Here is a 20,003-nt window from a genome sequence, read left to right as displayed (position 1 = left end):
GCAGACAGAAGTGGCCAAGAAGATCTGCAGAAAAAAAACAAACAAACAAATCCTAAATGAGACAAACAATTTTTGTAATTTACTTTATGCATATCCTAAATGAAACAAATGATTTTCGTAATTTACTCAATGGATATCTTAAATGAAACAAACGATTTTTGTAATTTACTCGATACATATCCTAAAGTACAAAATACTGAAATGCTCCGTATGGTTTGCAAAAATTTCACATTTGGTCCTATGTTTTCGTTTGCACTGGAACGGTCCCTAGGTTTTGGTTTTATTGCATTTTTCATCCCTCGTAGAGATGAAAAGACCATCTTGTTCTTTGTCTTTATCTTTTTTACTTTTTTTTATTATTTATTTATTATTAATGAATATAAATGATTAAATAAACTCAAAATGGAACCCACCAAAAACCCTACACCCCGTATATCTCATGTACTTCTCACTCATTTTAATTCACCACCGCTTCTGAAGCCCTCCCACCGGAACTTTTTCACACAAATAATAAACAATCACCACCACCATCATTGTCTCTTATCTTTCCGAAAACACACTCTCCCCCGAAAACATCTCTCCTTCCGTTTCCTGAAAACCGATACTAAAAACTAAAAGCTTCTAGATCTGCTGCCATCATCACCATGAATCCACCAAAACCATAGTACCATGAAGCAATGACCATCGGATCCACTACTGTGTCATGAAGCTACCCCACCATAGTGACAAGAATGGAGGAAGACAAGTAAAGTGAGCCATCGCCACCTCTGAACCCTTTACAGATGGCGGAGTGGGTGAGCGAGGAGGGAGAAGATGCAGTCGACGACCGAATCTCTTGGTGTATCAGATTGCAGCGTCGAGAAGAAGAGAAAGTGGAAAGGGATATCCCTTTCTGTGATATCTCCGACTTCCAATTAATATTGTAGTGAGTCTTACTCTAACTTTATGGCTACCACTTCTTTTCCAATTCCAATTCCACCATCTGTGACTTTTTGTCTTTTCTTGTTTTTTCTGTTTTTTTGTTGTTTTTAAAATTTTCTATTTTAATCTTATTATTATTATTATTATTATTATTATTATTATTATTATTTATTATAATTATTATTATTATTATTATTATTATTATTAATTTCAATAAACGTATAAAATTCGAACAACATTTTAAAATTCGTATGATTTAAAATTCGGACGACATAATAAAATTCGAACGACTATATAAAAAGGAACAAAAACAAAGTTTGTCTTTATTTATCACGGATATATGAATTGGTTTGATATTACATTTATGTGGTGCGTTAATCTGATTGATACCAAACTTTACTTTTGTTCCATTTTATATAGTGGTTCAAATTTTATACTATCGTCCGAATTTATAATGTTGTACGAATTTTAAAATGTTGTCCGACTTTTATACGGTCATCGAAATTTATAATAATAATAATAATAATAATGATAATAATAATAATAATGATAATAATAATAATAATAATAATAATAATAATAATAATAATAATAATAATAATAATAATGATAATCCCCCTTAATAAATGAAGGTTTTCTGCCACATGTCACCTCCTTATTCAATATGACACATAGCATTTTTATACTTTTTTCAGTTAAATTTTATTCCACTTGGCAAATTATGGATTTTTTGTTTTTTTTTTCAAATTAAAAATTGTCAAAAATTTACTGCATTATACAAATACACGAAACACAATATCTCCTCCCGATTTTTGTCAATGAATACATTTAATCCAAATATATATTCCTATATTACATACACAATTCTCGGAAATTACCACTCATATTGACTCTTATTTGCATAAACTTATCAAATCATTTCATTCATCTATTCTTCATATCCTTTCCAAATTCAATTTTGAAAAATATATACAGCTACAATCTCATTCATATGTCGCGTTTTATTGAGAGATTGAAGATTTACAACATCACCACGTTCATCATCAAACTCCATTATCAAAAATATCTACTACATCAGGTTAGCATATGTAATGATCGATACAATTAGTTTACAGAATCACCAAAATGATTTGATTCTTTTTTATTTGAACATTTCATGTTTTCCTCTTCTCCTTTCCATTATATGGTCGAATTGTATACAAATTTATATACTAATTATTTACACATGTTTTATTGCATATAAGTTGTTCGATTAAATGCCTTAAAGAATTTTTTTTCCTCTAACACACCCTGCTGTAACAACTGTGATTGTCATGTTTTGCACTTTTACTCTGAGTCTTTTCTCCTGCATATCAAAGTATCTTAAATACTTGTGAATTAAAATTGATCACATGCGTATAAAGGATTAAATTTCGTTGGATAACACAACCAATGTATAGGCAATTCTTCAAAATAGAGTAAGCAGGTGATTGGTTTTAAGGAATTTGAATTCAAAACAATTAGAATTTCAATAACAAAATATCATTAATGCATTTGGTCGACATAAAAGTATATCAAATTATTTTTGTTCTTTGTTTGGTTTTACATATCTTTCTGGTAGTTGCACATAAGGGTATTTTGGACATTTCGCCATGTCTTTCCTTAAATGCTCCTGATTTATATTTCTGTACATAAAGGAATTTTAAAGGTTGAATAACTTTGTTTACAATGATTACATATTGTAACACAAGGATATGGGAATACAACGATTAAGGAATTTCTAATTTTTTTATTATTGTTAGTTTATTAACTAATCTCTGAACCTGTATAATGGCTTTCTTTAAATTCCGCTAATTACGTTTTATAGTTTATCTATATGTAAAAAGTTCAAATCTATTTCGAAACATGATTATTTAGAGTTATGTAGATGATAATATTGATATAATGATACTCCCAACAAATACCCCCAATGAAAGTCAAATGTAACTTTGGACATAAGGGTATTTTGGACATTTCACCATGTCATTAAGATATTTTCCCCTGATTTCTATTTCTGTACACAAAGGAATTTTGAAGGTTGAATAACTTTGTATACAATGATTACATATTGTAACACAAGGAAAGGTACAAGTTACAAAACAAAGGTGTTTCTGTAAGATATTTCAAGATCCAAATTCCATGTCAATTAATCATCAATAACTCCCCCAGTCAACAATACATGGGTTGTTTAAAGTTTCGATTTTTGGAAACAATTTCTACAACAGGATGTTCAATAATGCAATTTACAGAAGCCAATGCACAACTTACAAGCCAAACAAATTTGTTAAATTTATCATTTCCATTTTACTTATTTATATATTTGTAAAGAGTGCAAATGCATATATTTAATTTCTTATATGTGTACTATTTATTCTTTGTCATCGTGCTTTTGAAAATTATTTTTGTAATTTATTTATAATACTTTTCTGTTATATAACAACTAATCTTCGTTACTACATTTGGTTTACAGCTTAATGGAAAACACCAACGTTACCATGATCAGTGACTTGGCACTCGCAAAAGATGACTACATGATCAAGGTTCGAACCATTCGTCTGTAGAAACAGATTCGTATGATTGGAATGATATTGATGGACGAAAGGGTATTTTGGATTTTTTTTAGTTTATTATTTTTAATATTTTTTATTTATACATGTTAAGTTATAATTATTTTTATGTGTAGTATAACTTATTATTATATTTTTTTCATCTATTTATAGGGCGCCAAAATTGAATGTAATGTGGATAAACCATTTGCATCCCTACAAGGAAAAACTTTGGAAGAATATGGTGATTACTACATTCAAAAACCCACAATAGGGTTAAATAATGGTGTTATAAAGTTTGTTGATGGTCCACATACACTCACGCTTTATAATTCCTCTAAATCTTACAGATGATTCTTTTTGTTCTTTTGGGAAAGACAGTGATGTAGCCGAATTATTAAAAAAAACATCATTGATTATATGGGACGAGACACCTATGATTCATAAGAATGCATTTGAAGCCTTGGATCGTTCTATGAAAGATATATTCACTTGTGATCTTCGTACCAACTCAAAGTTGCTGTTTGGAGGAAAAACAATAGTTTTTGGAGGAGATTTTAGACAAATTCTACCTGTTATTCCTAACGCAAGCAGGCAAGATATTGTTAACGCTTCTTTATGTTCCTCTTACATTTGGTCAAATTGCAAAGTGTTAACATTGACAAAAAAAACTTGAGGTTAAGTGTTTTCGCATCCAATATTCAAGAAACGACAACTTTTGGAAAATGGATTTTGGATATAGGAGAAGGAAAGGTTGGTGGTTTAAATGATGGAGAGGCAATTATTGATATTCCTGATGATCTTCTCATTGTTGATTCTACTGATCCTATTGGTTCATTAATTGAATTTGTCTATCCTTATATCATTGAAAATGCCAAGAATCCGATTTATTTTCAAGAAAGAGCAATCCTTGCACCGAAGAATGAAGTTGTTCAAGAGATTAACGAGCGTTTGTTAAAATTATTTTTAGGAGCTCAACAGGAGTATTTAAGTTTAGATATTATTTCACGTGCAGATTTTGTTCATGATAACATTGATGAAACTTTATACTCCCAAGATGTTCTAAATGGTCTTAGACCTTCATGTATTCCAATTCATAAGTTGGTATTAAAATTCGGTGTTCCAGTTATGTTACTAAGAAATATTGATCAAAAATCCAGATTGTGCAATGGAACAAGGCTACGGGTTATTGCATTGGGCAAACGTGTTATAGAAGCTGAGATAATATCTGGAAGTAATATCGGAAACCATACGTTTATTCCAAGAATGTCTTTGACGCCTTCGGATAAAAGGATTCCTTTCATATTTCAAAGATGACAATTCCCGTTGGTTGTATGTTTTGCGATGACAATAAATAAAAGTCAAGGACAGTCACTATCGAAGGTGGGGTTGTTTTTGAGACAACCAGTATTTACTCATGGGCAGTTGTATGTTGCATGTCGAGAGTGAAGAATAAAGATAGATTTAAAATACTAATTTTAGATAAAGATGGTAAACTTACCAATAAGACATCTAATGTTGTATTCAAAGAAGTCTTTGGAAATTTGTAATTCATAAAAATACGTCTCAATATTTCAATGTTTGTTTTTATTATTATACATTATCTTACTACTTATTCATCATTTTGTTTTTATATAGTTAACAATTTTTATTTAACTAATGTTTAAGGTTTATAATATTATTGTCATCATCACTTTATAAATGCATACGTTTTTATTTTATTTATTTATATTTCAAAATAGTTAATTTATTTTTTATATATTTTAGTCTTTATGTTAAATTAATACTAAAAAACATGTAAACATGTAATGTTTAACACAATATATTAATTTTTTTTAAAAACTCGTGTATCACACGGGTCTTACACCTAGTCCTCCCTAATAAATGAAAATATTTTTGCCACTTGTCATTTTCTCCTTTATTTTGACACATGTCATTTTCTAGGATTTTTAAAATTATTATTTTCCACTTGTCATTTTTTTGGAATTTCAATTTTCTTAAAATAAATTTCCAAAAAATTATAATGGGGTAATATTACCGTGTTCATAATAGGGTAATATTACCGTAGTTACCAGTCATATTAAGTTCATTACCTTTCTAGGTCATTAGCCCTATAAAAAATAAAATTAAAAATATCTTTTATTTATAGTTTTTTAGCTAAATAATACATAATTTAACAATTAAAATATCTCTTCACATTGATAATAATGTTTTACAACTCATCTATTTGATCATATATTTTGAAACTAATTTATTAAATATTGAGATTATAAAAAATGTGACGTTAGGGTAACTCCACTGTCGAGTTACTTGCAAGTCACCAAATGTTATTTAGCCCAATAAATCCTTAGATATTTTGATCATATTTTTAAACACCTATTTTATATCACATTGTGTGCCAGATTGTGTTTATGTACTGCTTTTTACAATAATAAGTAACGTTTCTCCCAAGATGCATTTTCCACATATCTCAAAAGGATTAAACACTACAAGACCTACACGAATCTAATTGGGAAAATCAACTTGTTCTCTCGACAAAAACCCACATCATTAATACACACACAGATTTGTAACAAATACAATATAGATAGACAATTTGTACAATTAAAAAGATAATAAAAAAAGGCATACATACAACTAAACAGACGAAAACACACAAGTGGCGATCATGGCAGTAGTAAATGGAAACACGTGGTGGTGATAGAAATAGATCTCGTGAGTTTTGTGAAGAAAGTAAACTTTAGGTGGTGTAGGCTGTAAATAGTGGTGGTAGTGGCGAAAGTTACGGGTGGAGAAGGAATTAGAATGGTTAGGATATCGGTGGCTGGTGTCAAAGGTAGCCGAATACCGGTGGGAAAATATGACTTATATGAAGGATTATACAGAGAATTAGAGAAATAGTTAATGGTGGTGCAATGATGGGTGTTCGGTTGGAGGGAGTGGTGCTGCTGAAACCGCACTCCCTTGTATGCCACGTAGATGTCATTATATTTTTACTCATTTTATCAATTTGAAACCATAAGGTGGGAGTGAGAAAATGGTTAAGAGAGAGAAAAGAAGAGAAAAAGAAAGAAAGATGATTGGTTGAGAGAGGAGAGAGAGCAAGTAAAAAAGAAGAGAGAAAGGGAGTGCACTCCTGGAAGGCCGCAGCTCGACCAAGGGCGGTGTGCATGATGATGTGCCGGGTGGAGTGCGGCCTAGACTACACCCACTCCCTCTCTGGTCTAAAAAGTTGATCCATTTGATAAGCTTACATGTGTTTCTTGGAGTTGATTATCAACCATTGGATTGCAATCCGAGTGAAATCACAAATAAATGAAGTGTATTGTCGGTCGTCCGATTAATATCCGCGTCAAATATGCACAAATTTTTGAGTGGATATCTCAATTTATTTCCAGCCGGACTTTTAAAATATTCCAGAAAAATATGTTCGAAGCTTAAAAAGTCATATTGTATTTTGTGCATCAACATTTTTACCTCTTAATTTTAAGACATGAAGCTTCATTTCATTGTATTTTATGCATAATAGATTGTAATTTTAAGACATTGGTTATATATATATATATATATATATATATATATATATATATATATATATATATATAGAGAGAGAGAGAGAGAGAGAGAGAGAGAGAGAGATAGGTTCAAGTATTCAAACTAATTATTATCCGGATATCGTATACTATGAGAATGATAAACAAAATATGTTATTTGATAATATAAATATGTTCAATCTTACATAACTATTGTCATTAACACACATTCTCACTAATTAAATTGTCTATAAGGTTATTATACATTTATTATTATTATTCTCATTTCTGTCAGAATGTTTATTTGAGTCGTATTCTGTCAGAATAAAAATGAGTGAAAAATGTTGTGTGAGAACAAAAATAAATAATAATTAGCGATAATGCATGAAAATGACGATATTTTTGTAAGGTTCAACGTATTCACATTGCTAAACTACTTATTCTCTTAGTAATTCTCATACTATACGATATCCACATAATAATTAGTTACAACAGAATAACCTAAACATATATATATATATATATATATATATATATATATATATATATATATATATATATATGCTTAGGTTATTTTGTTTCTTACATTTATTGTGTTCTAGAATGCACCAATAGGAATTGAGTAAATTAGATAATTATTTAATTAAATAAATATAGATATTAAATGATTTCCATAATTATATTCGTCATTAATGTCAGCAATGATATTCTTTCAGAATGGATTCGCATCTAGGTTTATATATATGATTTCGTATTTTATTTCAGGACTCACTCACTTAAAATACAATAAATTTGCATGGAATAAAAAGAATGATAGTGTATTATTCTACTAGAATACACTCTCATTCTTCTAAATATGAATTCATTCTGAAAAAAAATTATTGTTAACATTAATGATGAATTTAATTAGTTTCTATAAAAATGAGTTATAAGTATGGATAGCATTTAATATACATATAATTAATACTAAATTCCTATTGGTGCATTCTAGCACACAATAGATGTGAGAAACATTTGAACCTACCTATATATATATATATATATATATAGAGAGAGAGAGAGAGAGAGAGAGAGAAATAGAGAGAGATACATACAAACAGAGAGAGATGGCGGAGCTCCATTTTATTATTTTTTTATTTTAGTTTTTTATTTCAAATTAATAAAAAAATAGAAATGGTAATTTAGACGACTTGATAGGTAGTTTAACCATATGAATCATCTCGGCATCAAAATAATACCAAGTGGCTAATATGGTATGAGAAAAAAAAAAGATGGAATGAAAGTTCAACGTTCATACAAACAAAATGTCTATTTCTTTAATTTATTCAAAATTTAATTAAGCTGGTAGAGTGATCTAAAAAATAAAAAAACTTCATCTTGGTTGTGGTTGCAAAAAAATTCCAAAATGTGAAAATTGTTTTTTATAAAACTTTTCCATCTTACATCGGGGTGCATTGTGACCATTGTATGTCTTTATTCCATAAAGGCTAGGGATCAAAATTTAGGATATGAAAAAAAGGAATAATCAAAATAAAAACAGAAATTATGCAATTTTAAGTATTTTCATAATTTTCTTTATAAAACTTACAACAAAATGAAAGTTTTGGACCAATAATGCTAGTCCAAAATATTTTGTATCAAACTGGCAATTTTCAATAAATCATATAGATCATTTTTGCAGTTTTGTCTATACGGTATGCATTGAGTAAATTATGAAAGTCGTTTGTTTCATTTTGGATATGCATTAAGTAAATTACGGAAAAACGTTGTTTCATTTAGGATACGCATTGAGTAAATTATGAAAAATTTTTGTTTCATTTAGGATATGCATCGAGTAAATTATGAAAATTGTTTGTGAGGCAAACAACAAACTATAAACTGAAAACCAAATATTTGGTCCCTTTTTCTTACAAACGAGTGGAAAAGGCATCAAATATCATTTAGGTTATATGGTATGGTTTTAATAAGTTATAATATAACATGTGAACATTGTTCTGCTTTCACGTGGTGTTAAGCCATTTTTCCTTCTCAATATTTTCCAACGCCGGTTAAGAAAAAAAACAATCAACTTTATATATATATATATATATATATATATATATATATATATATTTTTCTTTTTTAAGCGGTGTGATGGTGTGGTGCGTATTTCCAAGAAAAAATGGAGTCGTGCGGAGAAGGACATGACATGTGATTATTCCTACAAGTTTTATAAAACATATCTTTAAAATGGTGACATTTTGAGCTTCAAGATGAGAGTCGCGTCTTATCAACATTTCATCGACCATATTTTTGAATTTTGAATTTTACTTTAAAATATGAATTTACCTCTAAAACATAGATTTTAAGGCGGCCCGGATATTTCCAGAGGTTTGGTGTCGGTGATCTTATTAGAGATCAAGGGTTTTCCTCGTAACTCTTGTGTATTGCATCTCGAAATCTTGGATATCATTCCGAATAAAATACCACAACCCTTACTAATATATATATATATATATATATATATATATATATATATATATATATATATATATATATATATATATAAATAATGTTTGGACAATTACTTTTTGGGGCATTTTTAATGGTATTTTTTTATAATTATTTTGTTATTATCTCATCTAAAAAAAACTTTATTTAAGTGAAGATAAGAGTTCTTTTGAAAATTCACTCCAACTATTTACTAAACTTCAACATTTTAATCATTTAAAAGTTATTTTCTATTTTAGACCTTACATTTAGTAATAATTTACACTCTACTTATATTTAAATTTTATTATTTTATTATTTTGTGATAATTTATCTATTTAATTAAATATATTGTATTGAAATTTTTTATCAATAAAAAAATATTTTTAAACTCTCAAATACAAAAATATCAAATATTTAAAAATATTATTACCATATTGTTACAATATTTAAGTTAATTAAGGAAAATTAGTTAATTTTAAGAAAATATATTCATTATTATTATGAATATTTTGACAATAACGTGCTAGTGATATAATTTTATAAAATACATTCATTAATATTTTATGTATTTACTTAAATATGTTAACTATTAAAAATTTAAAAACAAATGTATCTCAAGATACAAAAAATACAAAGTCTAGATTAGTAGAGTGTTTGGTAAATCTTGGGCAAATCTAGATTATTAACCCAATTTACTTTTATTTTTTATTACAAATTAATAAAAAAAAAGAAAAAAAAATAGAAATGGTTATTCAAACGACCCGCTAGGAAATTTAACCATATGAATTGTCTCCGCATCAAAATAAAACCACATGGCTAATATGGTGTGAGAAAAAAAAGATGGAATGAGAGTTCAAAATTTCATACAAACACAATGTCCATTTTTGTATTTTATTCAAAATTTAATTAAGTTGGTAGAGTGACCTCAAAACAAAAACTTTATCTTGGCTGTTATCAAAACGGTTGCAAAAATTCCAACTGTGAAAACTGGTTTTTATAAAACATTTCAAGCTTACATCGGGTGGCACTATGACTATTGTATCACTTTAATCCATAAAGGCTAGGGATCAAACTTGCTCCCCTCTATCGAGTTCACAAATACAAGAACAATCATTGTGCTATGCAGGCTTCCTAGAGCTAAAGAATAAAATTCTAATATAAATGAAAAGTACCCTATGAATAAGAAATAAAACCCTTTAGATCTCCCTATAAATTGCTAATAGTGGAGATGCAGTTAAGATTTCCAAAAACAAGAGTCATATATTCATATTATATAATGGAGCATCTAGGTTTCCAAAATATCAACATCGCACCATTTTCAGCTCCAACGACAAAAGGGCGTTATAAGACACCTTTTTCCATGCCCTAGGAAATAAGAGGGGTTTCTTTTGGGTGACTCGGCGAGTCGGGTTGCATTTTCCCCCTAATGTCTTCTGGTAATGGTCTTTGATTGAGTGGAAGGAACGCTCATCCTGTTAGGGGTTTGTTATGGACTTGAAGATCGAAAGACTCGACGAGTTCAAGGAGGAACTCGACGAGTTCAAGGCAATGTCCCAACCACATGAAGATGGACTCGACGAGTTCAAGGATGAACTCGGTGTGTCAGAGACTGAACACCTTCATACAGATAAAGATGGACTCAACGAGTTCAAGGAAGAACTCGACGAGTCAGTTGAGAAAGGTCCCGATGTTTTGTTGAAGGAGAACTCATCGAGCTCTTGCTAGACTCGATGAGTAGGGATGAGGTTGTAGCATTTCATGGAAGTGGGGACTCGACGAGTTGGTGGAGCAACTTGGCGAGTCGAGTCAACCAGATGTTGACTTTGACCAGATGTTGACTTTGACCAGGGTTTTAACCTTGACTTTGACTTGGACTTGAGTTGACCCTGGTAGGGGTTATGAGTATGAAATGGTAACTTAGAAAGGATGTTGTGTAGGGATCAAGGAGTCGAGAAGAGTTGATTTCCGTACCGAGGACAGTGTAGACACTACACAACATTGAGGTGAGTTACCTTCCAGTAGAAGTGGATCTAAGGCACCAAGGCCAACTCACTAGTAGTTGATTACAGTAGAGATGATCATCTATGTGATAATTGTCTGGTTACTATTATTAGATGTGTTCTATGTGCCAGTACGATATGTTCTATGTGCTAGCGGTAGTAGGAAGGGGAATACTCCCCGATTCGGTCATTAGGACCGAAGGGTAGGTCGGACACCCCATATATGTCTGACAGCATGATTATGATATATATATATATATATATATATATATATATATATATATATATATATATATTATGTGGTAGTAGTAGGGGTGAAATAGTCCTCGTGACCGGGTGAAATAGACCGAAGGGTAGGCAGGCACCCTAGAATGGCCTGACACGTGTAGGTCAGCACCCCAGAATGGCTTGACATGGGTAGGTCGGGCACCCCATAACTGCCCGACAGTATGTATGGTTGTATGATATGTAGTATGATGGGGGAAATCACTAAGCTTTGTGCTTACGGTTTTTAGTTTTGGTTTTAGGTACCTCTTCATCTAAAGGGAAGGAGCTGGCAGGGTAGCAGCGCATCACACACATATGTTTCTGCATTTGAGAACCCTGGGATTGTACTCTGACATTATACTATTTGACATTTTGGTTAAGAGACATGTAACTATGGTTTTGTTGTTTGATGTGATATCAGTACTGTTTTTTCCTTAAACAATCTTACAAGTAATATAAATTAAAACAAAAATTTTGGTCTCGATTTTTTGGGATTTTTGGGATGTTACAAGTTGGTATCAGAGCCTAGGTTTGAGGGATTCAGACACACCTTCGGGGGTGTCTGGACTCAAATCGTGGGCTTGAAGGATTTTTACAAAAAAAAATAGTTTTCTAAAATTTAAAAATAAGGAGTTTTGAGAAAGAACAAGGTGTGTGATGCGTGCGACCGACTGAGCTCAAGTAAGGTTTCCCTAAGATACCCATACATGTTATGTTATGTTATATGATGTGATTATGAGAACTGCATGCTAGATTAGGGCTAAGGATCTAGGAAGGATGCCTTACATGCCTGTTGTATGAGTTTATTGAGACATATGCTAGGGCTGGTTAGTCAACGGTATGGTAGCCTGATTAGGTTATGATTGGTAATGGTTACTCAATGCACAAATGTTGCTTGCTTTGTGTTTATAGGGGTTCCAGCTAGCTTTAACTAACTAGTAAGCGAATATGTAATAGTATTCGCAAGCTAGTTAGGGAAAGATGGTAGGGACTCCTTGTTTAGTTGATGGCAGAGAGTAGGTCGGAGAGTGCCCTAGGACAAGCATAGGATAAGATTAGCTTGGAAAGTAGTATTAGTAGAAGGGATTTGGTGAAGTCAAAGCAATCCCTGAGGAAAGTACGGATAGATGTGGAAGGTAGTATGGGCCCGTACTACTAGAAGCATAGGATCTGTAGTCGAATCAAGGAGGGATAAGAAAGAACCAGGGAACTTGGAGAGTGTGTGAGACCTCTCGAGAGTATGTATCACCCCGACGTTTATGTGTTTTATTTCAGTATGGTGATTACGCGACATGGAGTAGGAGGTTCAGGGTCCGGATCATGATCAGGATCAGGCTCGGCTGCGGGATCCGAGCAGTTGATGATGGGCTACGCGAGTTCATCGCGTCTGAGATCACAAGCGGTATCCTTGAGGCAACCCCGATCATTTTCGGGTCGATCAAGGAGGGGATTATTGAGCTGCTGGAGGATCGTCTCCAAACATTCAGGAGTGACTTGGCGTCCAGCCAGTCGGGTTCGTGCACACTGTCCTTCAAGGACTTCAGGGGGAGTGGTGCGCCAAACTTTCATGGGGCGAAGGACCCCATTGCTGCCAGAAGATGGATCGTAAACATTGAGTCCGCACAATTGAAGAGCTTCTGCCCGAAGGGGTCGAAGGTCCGCTTTGTTGTGGGTTGTTTGAGGGATAGAGCTAGGGATTGGTGGGAGTCGGTTGGTGACTCACTGGGATCCCCATCCATCGTGGCTATGACTTGGTCAGACTTTGTGACTAGGTTCATGGTTGAGTTTGCGCCAGCTGTGGAGCATCAGCAGCTTGCCAGAGAATTTCTTGACATGAGATAGACTACAGAGTCAGTGGCGGAGATCACTGCCAAGTTCCTAGAGAAGGCCTTGTTGCTACCTCAGTATGCAGGGGATGAGGAGATGCGGAAGACCCGCTATCATGATATGTTGAGGGATGATATTCGGGAGCATGTCAGCTACTCAGACTACCCGACCCTGGAGTCCATGATTGCCAGGGCGAGGGAGAGAGAGATTGATTTGGAGCTCCTCAGGAAGAGGAAGGCAGAGGTAGAGCAGGTTACTGGGATTTCGGGGAAGAAACCCAAGGAATATGACACTAGGTTGAAGGGCCAGGTAGGCTAGAGCCACTATAGGAAATGCGGCATGCCGCATGAGGGAGCTTGTAGAGCGGGATCATCAGGCTGCTATAAGTGTAGCAAGACGGAGCACTTTTGCAGGGATTGTAGTTCTCCTGCCCCCACTATTCAGATGTCAGACCTGATTTGCTTTCATTGCAATCAGAGGGGCCATAAAAAGGGTAAGTGCCCCAAGTTAACAGCAGTAGCAGCAGCCCCAGTGGTGGCGCCAACTCCAGCGACTACATGGGTTACGGATGGCCGAAATGTCAAGTCAGAGGCTCCAGTGGTGAGGAGCCGAGCTTTCCAGTTGACAACCGAGGAGGCACGCGCCGCACCCGATGTGGTGACAGGTATGGTTTCTTCTCTCTAACTTTTATTATATGTTGCTTGAGATATTGATGTATTATGTTATATGCTTTTTTAGGATCGTTCCATGTGAACGGTATCCCAGTTTAGGTGTTGTTTGATTCGGGTGCTACCCGATCATTTGTCTCTCTTGCGCTTAGCAAGAGGCTCTCTGAGTCTTCGGTCATGTTAGATTGCCCTCTGGAGGTCGAGATTATGGACGAACGGTCAATGCAAGCATCATAGGTTTTCAGGGATTGTGTTTTGAGGCTGTTTGAGGAGCGCTACTTATTAGACTTGGTACCTATACCATTGCCGGGAAACACAATTATTATAGGCATGGATTGGTTGAGCCCCAATGGGGCAGTGATCGACTGCGTGCAACAGTTGGTCTGGGTCAAGACCCCAAGTGAGGGAGAGCTGGTGATTCAGGGTGAGAGGCCACAACGTGGACCAGCTTTATATTCAACAACAAGAGCTAGACGCTAGCTCCAGCAGGGGTGCGTAGGGTATGTCTCCTATGTCTTGGATAGCCGGGAGACGGGCAAGGCGACAATGAGTGGCGTGCCGGTGGTACGAGAGTTGTTGGATTAATGTCTAAGTCCATAACTATAACTGGTAAGACTTGACCCGACCCGACATGGTCCATTTGGGTTGCATGGCATCATGTACATGGATAGACTATAATGAAAGAAATAACACTTAAGGTTGATTAATATATTATAAGTTCTAATATATTAATAAGATAATTTAATTAGTATTGATCAAGAATTAATCTAGAATTAATTAAGTGATCCAAGGAAGACTAATTAAATATATGGGTTGATTGTGTAAATCATCCATACTTGTATAGTGGGCTAATACTCCATGGATAATCAAGTTGGGGTAAAACCCATAAGATGGTCCATGGATGCTCCATGGTGTATTTGAACCCATGGATCCAAGGAAATGGAAGGCCATGACAATTAGGGTTTACCCTAATTATAACAACTATATAAGATCATATTCTTTGGGAAAAATCGGCCACTATGAATAATAAGAAAGGGCTAGCCGATTTTAGGAGTGTTCAAGTTTCTCTCAAGTTATTCCAAGTGTATTTGGTGTTGTGTGAACCATTTGAGGTGTCACACTTGAGGCACTAGGCACTCAAGCTTCATGAAGACATTCTACATCAAAGAGGTATGTATTCTATGTTGTTATATTCATTATTTTGTATGCTAGCTTAGGATAATACCTTGGATGTTCATAATTACATGTATAATAGAGAAAACATAGATCCAAGGTATTTAGGGTTGCATGTACACTTAGGAGTGTTAGAATGCTCAAAAAACAACAGTGGTATCAGAGCCAAGGCTTGTTTTCTTGTTATACTTGCAAAAGTAGCTGAAAAAATCGAGTTTTGATGTTGTCTGCACAGCAAACTCTCCGAGTCCATGAATGGACTCGCCGAGTCCATGAATGGACTCGCCGAGTCCAAGGCAAAATGCATCCAACTCGTCGAGTTGGTTCATGCACTCGACAAGTTGGACCCCCTGACAACATATATTCGATTGTTTTGGTTGGAATTGGACTATGAAAATTACCCTAAGATGTTTTTGGACTTATAAACTTGTTTTTGATGTGGTAATGTTCATGCTAATCCAATTTCTAAGATAATTGTCATAATTTCAAGATTTGTATTAGTTTGTATGTTCATGCTAATTTCTTGAAGATTGATGATTTGAATTATCTTGTTCTTAGATTAATAGAAAAGTTGTGTGAAATAGTTGATTTCAATCCATTTTAATCTAAGAGTTGATTCCAAAGTGTGTTTTTGTAACTTGTTCTCAAGTTATATGAAAAGTCACATTTATGAATCATAAAACTCATAAAAGTTGGCAAAGGTTACAAAATGAAGAGTCTAGTTCTAATTAAATGGTTTTATGACTCCATAACTTGTCCTCAAGTTATGGAGGTTCAAGAGTTTCTTCATTAAGTAATAAATAAAAAAAGTGTAACCTTAATTAGTTCCATAAGTTACAATAAAAAAAATAGTTATTTTTTTATTAATTAGTTTAAAGTCTTCCATAACTTGTCCTCAAGTTATGGAACTTGAAGAATTTTTTTTAATTAAAACCACTTTAAACTCATAAGTTACGAAATTAATTAGTTTTGAATAGTTTCAAAACTTGCCCTCAAGTTTTGGAATTTTAAAAAGTTTTCACTTATGAATACTTTAATTCCAAGTTAGCCCTTAGAATTTTAAAAGTTAAAATTCAACCCTTATACTTTATAATATTATAAGTTGATACTATATATATATATATATATATATATATATATATATATATATATATATATATATATATATATATATAGAAGAGCAAGTCAGTCTTACCGTTAGTAGGCCTCATTCACGAAGCCGGTCTATAAGGGGGGTATAAGGTTACTGCCTATAAAATGGCAGTTTAATGGGTGTCCACTCTCACCCACCGCTTCCTTGACCGGTGGAGGGTCGTTAGCCGAACAGGTAGGACAAGGACTAGAATTCTCCCTTCATTAAAAGTATTAATGATAAATACTAAGTAACTAAACCATTTATAAATACCCAATCTTAGTTACTTAGGAAAATGTGAATAAGGTGCTAATCCATGAAATTACACTTTGCACTTTGTTTAATTCGGTTAGTGGAGCGTGTGTGGTTAACCGGCACACTAACTCGTATTTAACAAGGTAGGCAAAGAGTAACTTAATGTTTATCATAGTATCGATGGAGCGTGTGTGGTTAACCGGCACATCGATTGAGGGATAAACACTTAAGGGTACCAAGTATATTTGCATGGTTATTCACACCTTGTTTTGTGATCCTCGGCATCCCAGTCACAAAACCTGAGGGCACACTCGAGATTGAAATATGCCATTGAAAAGTTCAATGAATATCAAAGATATAGGAGTTTCAAAAACCAATTAAAACCTAATAATACATTTCGTTTATCTTAGTGGAAATTGGTGAATCGTCATTCACCTAGCTTCAAATATTCTATAGCTTGGATTACGCATCCCTCTTCCGAGTTATAAAAGAGTTTGTAGGGTCCTAGCCTTAATATTTCATATTGTGTGTTATATTAAGGACTTTTAATCAACTATCTTGAATATCTCCCAAAAAAGATGTCTGGTTTAGACATCTATGATCTTCCCAAATCTCTTGGAACTTCACTTTCTCCACCTCCTCCAATTATTCTCCCTAACCCACAAGTTCTTGAAAAGTTTAAGGTCACTTAAGCCCTATTGGCAAATAAAGGTATATGTGTGATTAGATCTTGGAGATGTAGTCACATATTGACAAGCCGGGAGAGTTGGGTGTCAAATTCTTGAGAAAGTTGGTGGTTCAGTCACTTTCTAAGTTACATAGTAAGTTCCTTTAGGACACCTATGAAAGAGACTATGACAAGACCCTTAATGATCTTATCTATTTTCTAAGATCAACTTCCTAAAACTTTATGGACAATGACAATGATGACATTGGATATCCAGTAAAGCTCTCTCTTCCCAATGGAAAGGGATCGGCCATAGTCAACTCGGTTGACCAAATGGTAAAGAGAGAGGCTAAGTCTGAGATAGTCCCATTATCAAGGGTCCATTGACAAAGGAAGGGGCATTGGTTGCGAAGATGCCAAATTTACCTGAAAGATCATAAGGCTGGTAAAGTCAATAAGTTTGACTCTACTTCAGGTAAAGTCCACTATCTAACTCTGTTAAGTTTCTATTCTGAGATTCTTGATACATGATGTGACTGGGTCACATGTTGATGCTTTAAGAATCAAAGAAAAGTGAAGAAACTTACAGAAATAATATGCTGAATCTGATTGCGTAGATGGATTTCTATCGCATAGTTTGAAGATTGGATTCTTGAGCTATTTCTTAGGAGTTATGATATATTGCTTAGGAATAGATAACAACAAAGTTTTCATGCTCTTTTTCATTGTAAGGATAGTTTTTCCGCAAAGTTTTTAAAATAAAAGGAAAAAATGATGATTTTATTTATTTTAAAATATCCTTACAATGGCATTTGAGGGAAAAAAATTTTGCTTATATGATTCCATTAATAGCAAGAGTGGAAATATGAAATTGATTCTTTCATTTATGGTAATGTCTAAATTTACCAAATAAAGAAAGATCCTCATCACCCAAGTTTCAATTGGACCGAAACTTGGAATCATTAAAAAGTTGTATAACATGATGAATGAGAACTTTCAAGCATTTTAAAATTAAGACTAACTACTTGTTCACATGGATGTGTGAATCAAGTGAAGGACTAAGGGATCAAGTACACTTTCTTATGCACTTATCAAAGTCCACCACAAAAGATGGATAAGACTATTCGTCATGATTTACTAAGGTTTAGTAAATATGATTATACTTACAAGCTTAAGTATAATTCTGAAAGATTGGAAAATTTTCAATGTATGACAAAGCGAATAAGAAGAATCAAATTAGGCAGAAGGATAAAAGTTTCTCAAATCTGAAAAGATGGGAGAGTACTTTAGTATCATTTCATAAGATCATCTTAATGATTAAGAGACCTTATCGCAATTAATCCTCTAAGTGCATTCTGATAGCTAAGAAGAGGAGCTATGAATTGTTGAAGTGGTTACATCAAGAAGATGAGTCATATTTCATTCCATAACAATTCTTAGAGTCATACTCCAAGATTGTAACTTGAGTGACATGTCTTAAAGAAGGTTTAAAGAAACACTTGTCAAATGTAAGAGTAAACGTTTTCTACTCTTGTACATTTGAGATTGGTAAGTTGTGATGTTTTGGATAAAACAAAGACCAACTAAGGCTAATTGTGTTAAGTGTCTGTCTTGATTAGAATCCACACTATCTCTTGAATATTTGGCAAGATAGTCTTATATGTCAAGAGGACAGTGGGAGTCTTAAAGATCCTGAAAAGAAGTTCAAGATCTAATCAAGAATAAAAACATGTAGTTTATAACTAACACACGACATGAGATTTATAACCTATCGTGTTGACATTTCTGTGCCCATTCCAGTTAAGTTGGCTATACATTTGAGTTCTACATGTTCTCAATTGTTTGCATAGCTACTTGGAAGCAATGGCAGACCCTTGAGTTGTCAGGTGGCAAGAAATTAAGATTGAGTTCAGTCCATATGAGTTTGGAGTTGTCATTATCCTTGTCTTGTGACTATGGTTTTGAAAATTCACATGGATAAGAACACATACACCATTAAATCTAAATTTCATAAGGTTTCTCTCTGATTCATGAAAATGATAGTGAAGAAACACTTTCACTAAGTAGATTTTAGCTAGATAGCAATTGTGATATTTGCATTCTCAAAGTCGTTAGTGGAGCGTGTGTGGTTTACCGGCACACTAACATGGACTTGTGAGAAGTGGCAAAGGTTTAAATAATCAAGACTATGATTACGACATCCCTTTTCATAGTTCTTAAAATTGTTTAGACACACCTGTGAGCTATCTAAGATAAGGTGTATGATTTTGATAAAGTTTTATCAAAGCAATCTAGTATCAGAAATCTGAACTTTGGTAAGAAAGTCAATAAAGTATTGATTTCTAGAAGTCCAGCTGATTTCTGAGTACATATCAAAGCTAGTGGGAGTATAAGTGTTATTCTAATAATCATCATGTTAGTGGGAGCATGATAATTATGATAAAGGTTGCAAGTTAGCAATGTTAATTATAGAAAACAAAAGTTTCAATATGTGAGGCTGTAATGGTTGAAAAAGTTGTTTTGC

At 33.4% G+C, this 20,003-nt stretch overlaps 1 protein-coding gene across 1 annotated transcript; it reads left to right on the top strand.

Annotated features, from left to right (window-relative positions):
* The first annotated feature begins 3,413 nt into the window (after positions 1 to 3,413).
* Positions 3,414 to 4,802, top strand: LOC145067577 (uncharacterized). The gene is made up of 4 exons (XM_079014688.1): positions 3,414 to 3,479; positions 3,660 to 3,781; positions 3,867 to 4,079; positions 4,163 to 4,802. The coding sequence occupies exons 1-4, from the start codon at positions 3,414 to 3,416 to the stop codon at positions 4,800 to 4,802; spliced, it is 1,041 nt and encodes a 346-aa protein (XP_078870814.1).
* Positions 4,803 to 20,003: the final 15,201 nt, after the last annotated feature.

Source organism: Lactuca serriola, chromosome 8, assembly GCF_051521515.1.
Source record: "Lactuca serriola cultivar US96UC23 chromosome 8, Lser_US96UC23_V15, whole genome shotgun sequence".
Classification (NCBI taxonomy): Eukaryota; Viridiplantae; Streptophyta; class Magnoliopsida; order Asterales; family Asteraceae; genus Lactuca; species Lactuca serriola.
The sequence above is the reverse complement of the archived record's forward strand: the minus strand, read 5'-3'. Positions and strand labels throughout refer to the sequence as shown.

Coding starts and splice junctions, on each gene's coding strand:
- LOC145067577 (XM_079014688.1), top strand. CDS start 3,414: ATGGAAAACACCAACGTTACCATGATCAGTGACTTGGCACTCGCAAAA. Junction 3,480..3,659: donor AAGATGACTACATGATCAAG/GTTCGAACCATT, acceptor ATCTATTTATAG/GGCGCCAAAATTGAATGTAA. Junction 4,080..4,162: donor GTTATTCCTAACGCAAGCAG/GCAAGATATTGT, acceptor AAAAAACTTGAG/GTTAAGTGTTTTCGCATCCA.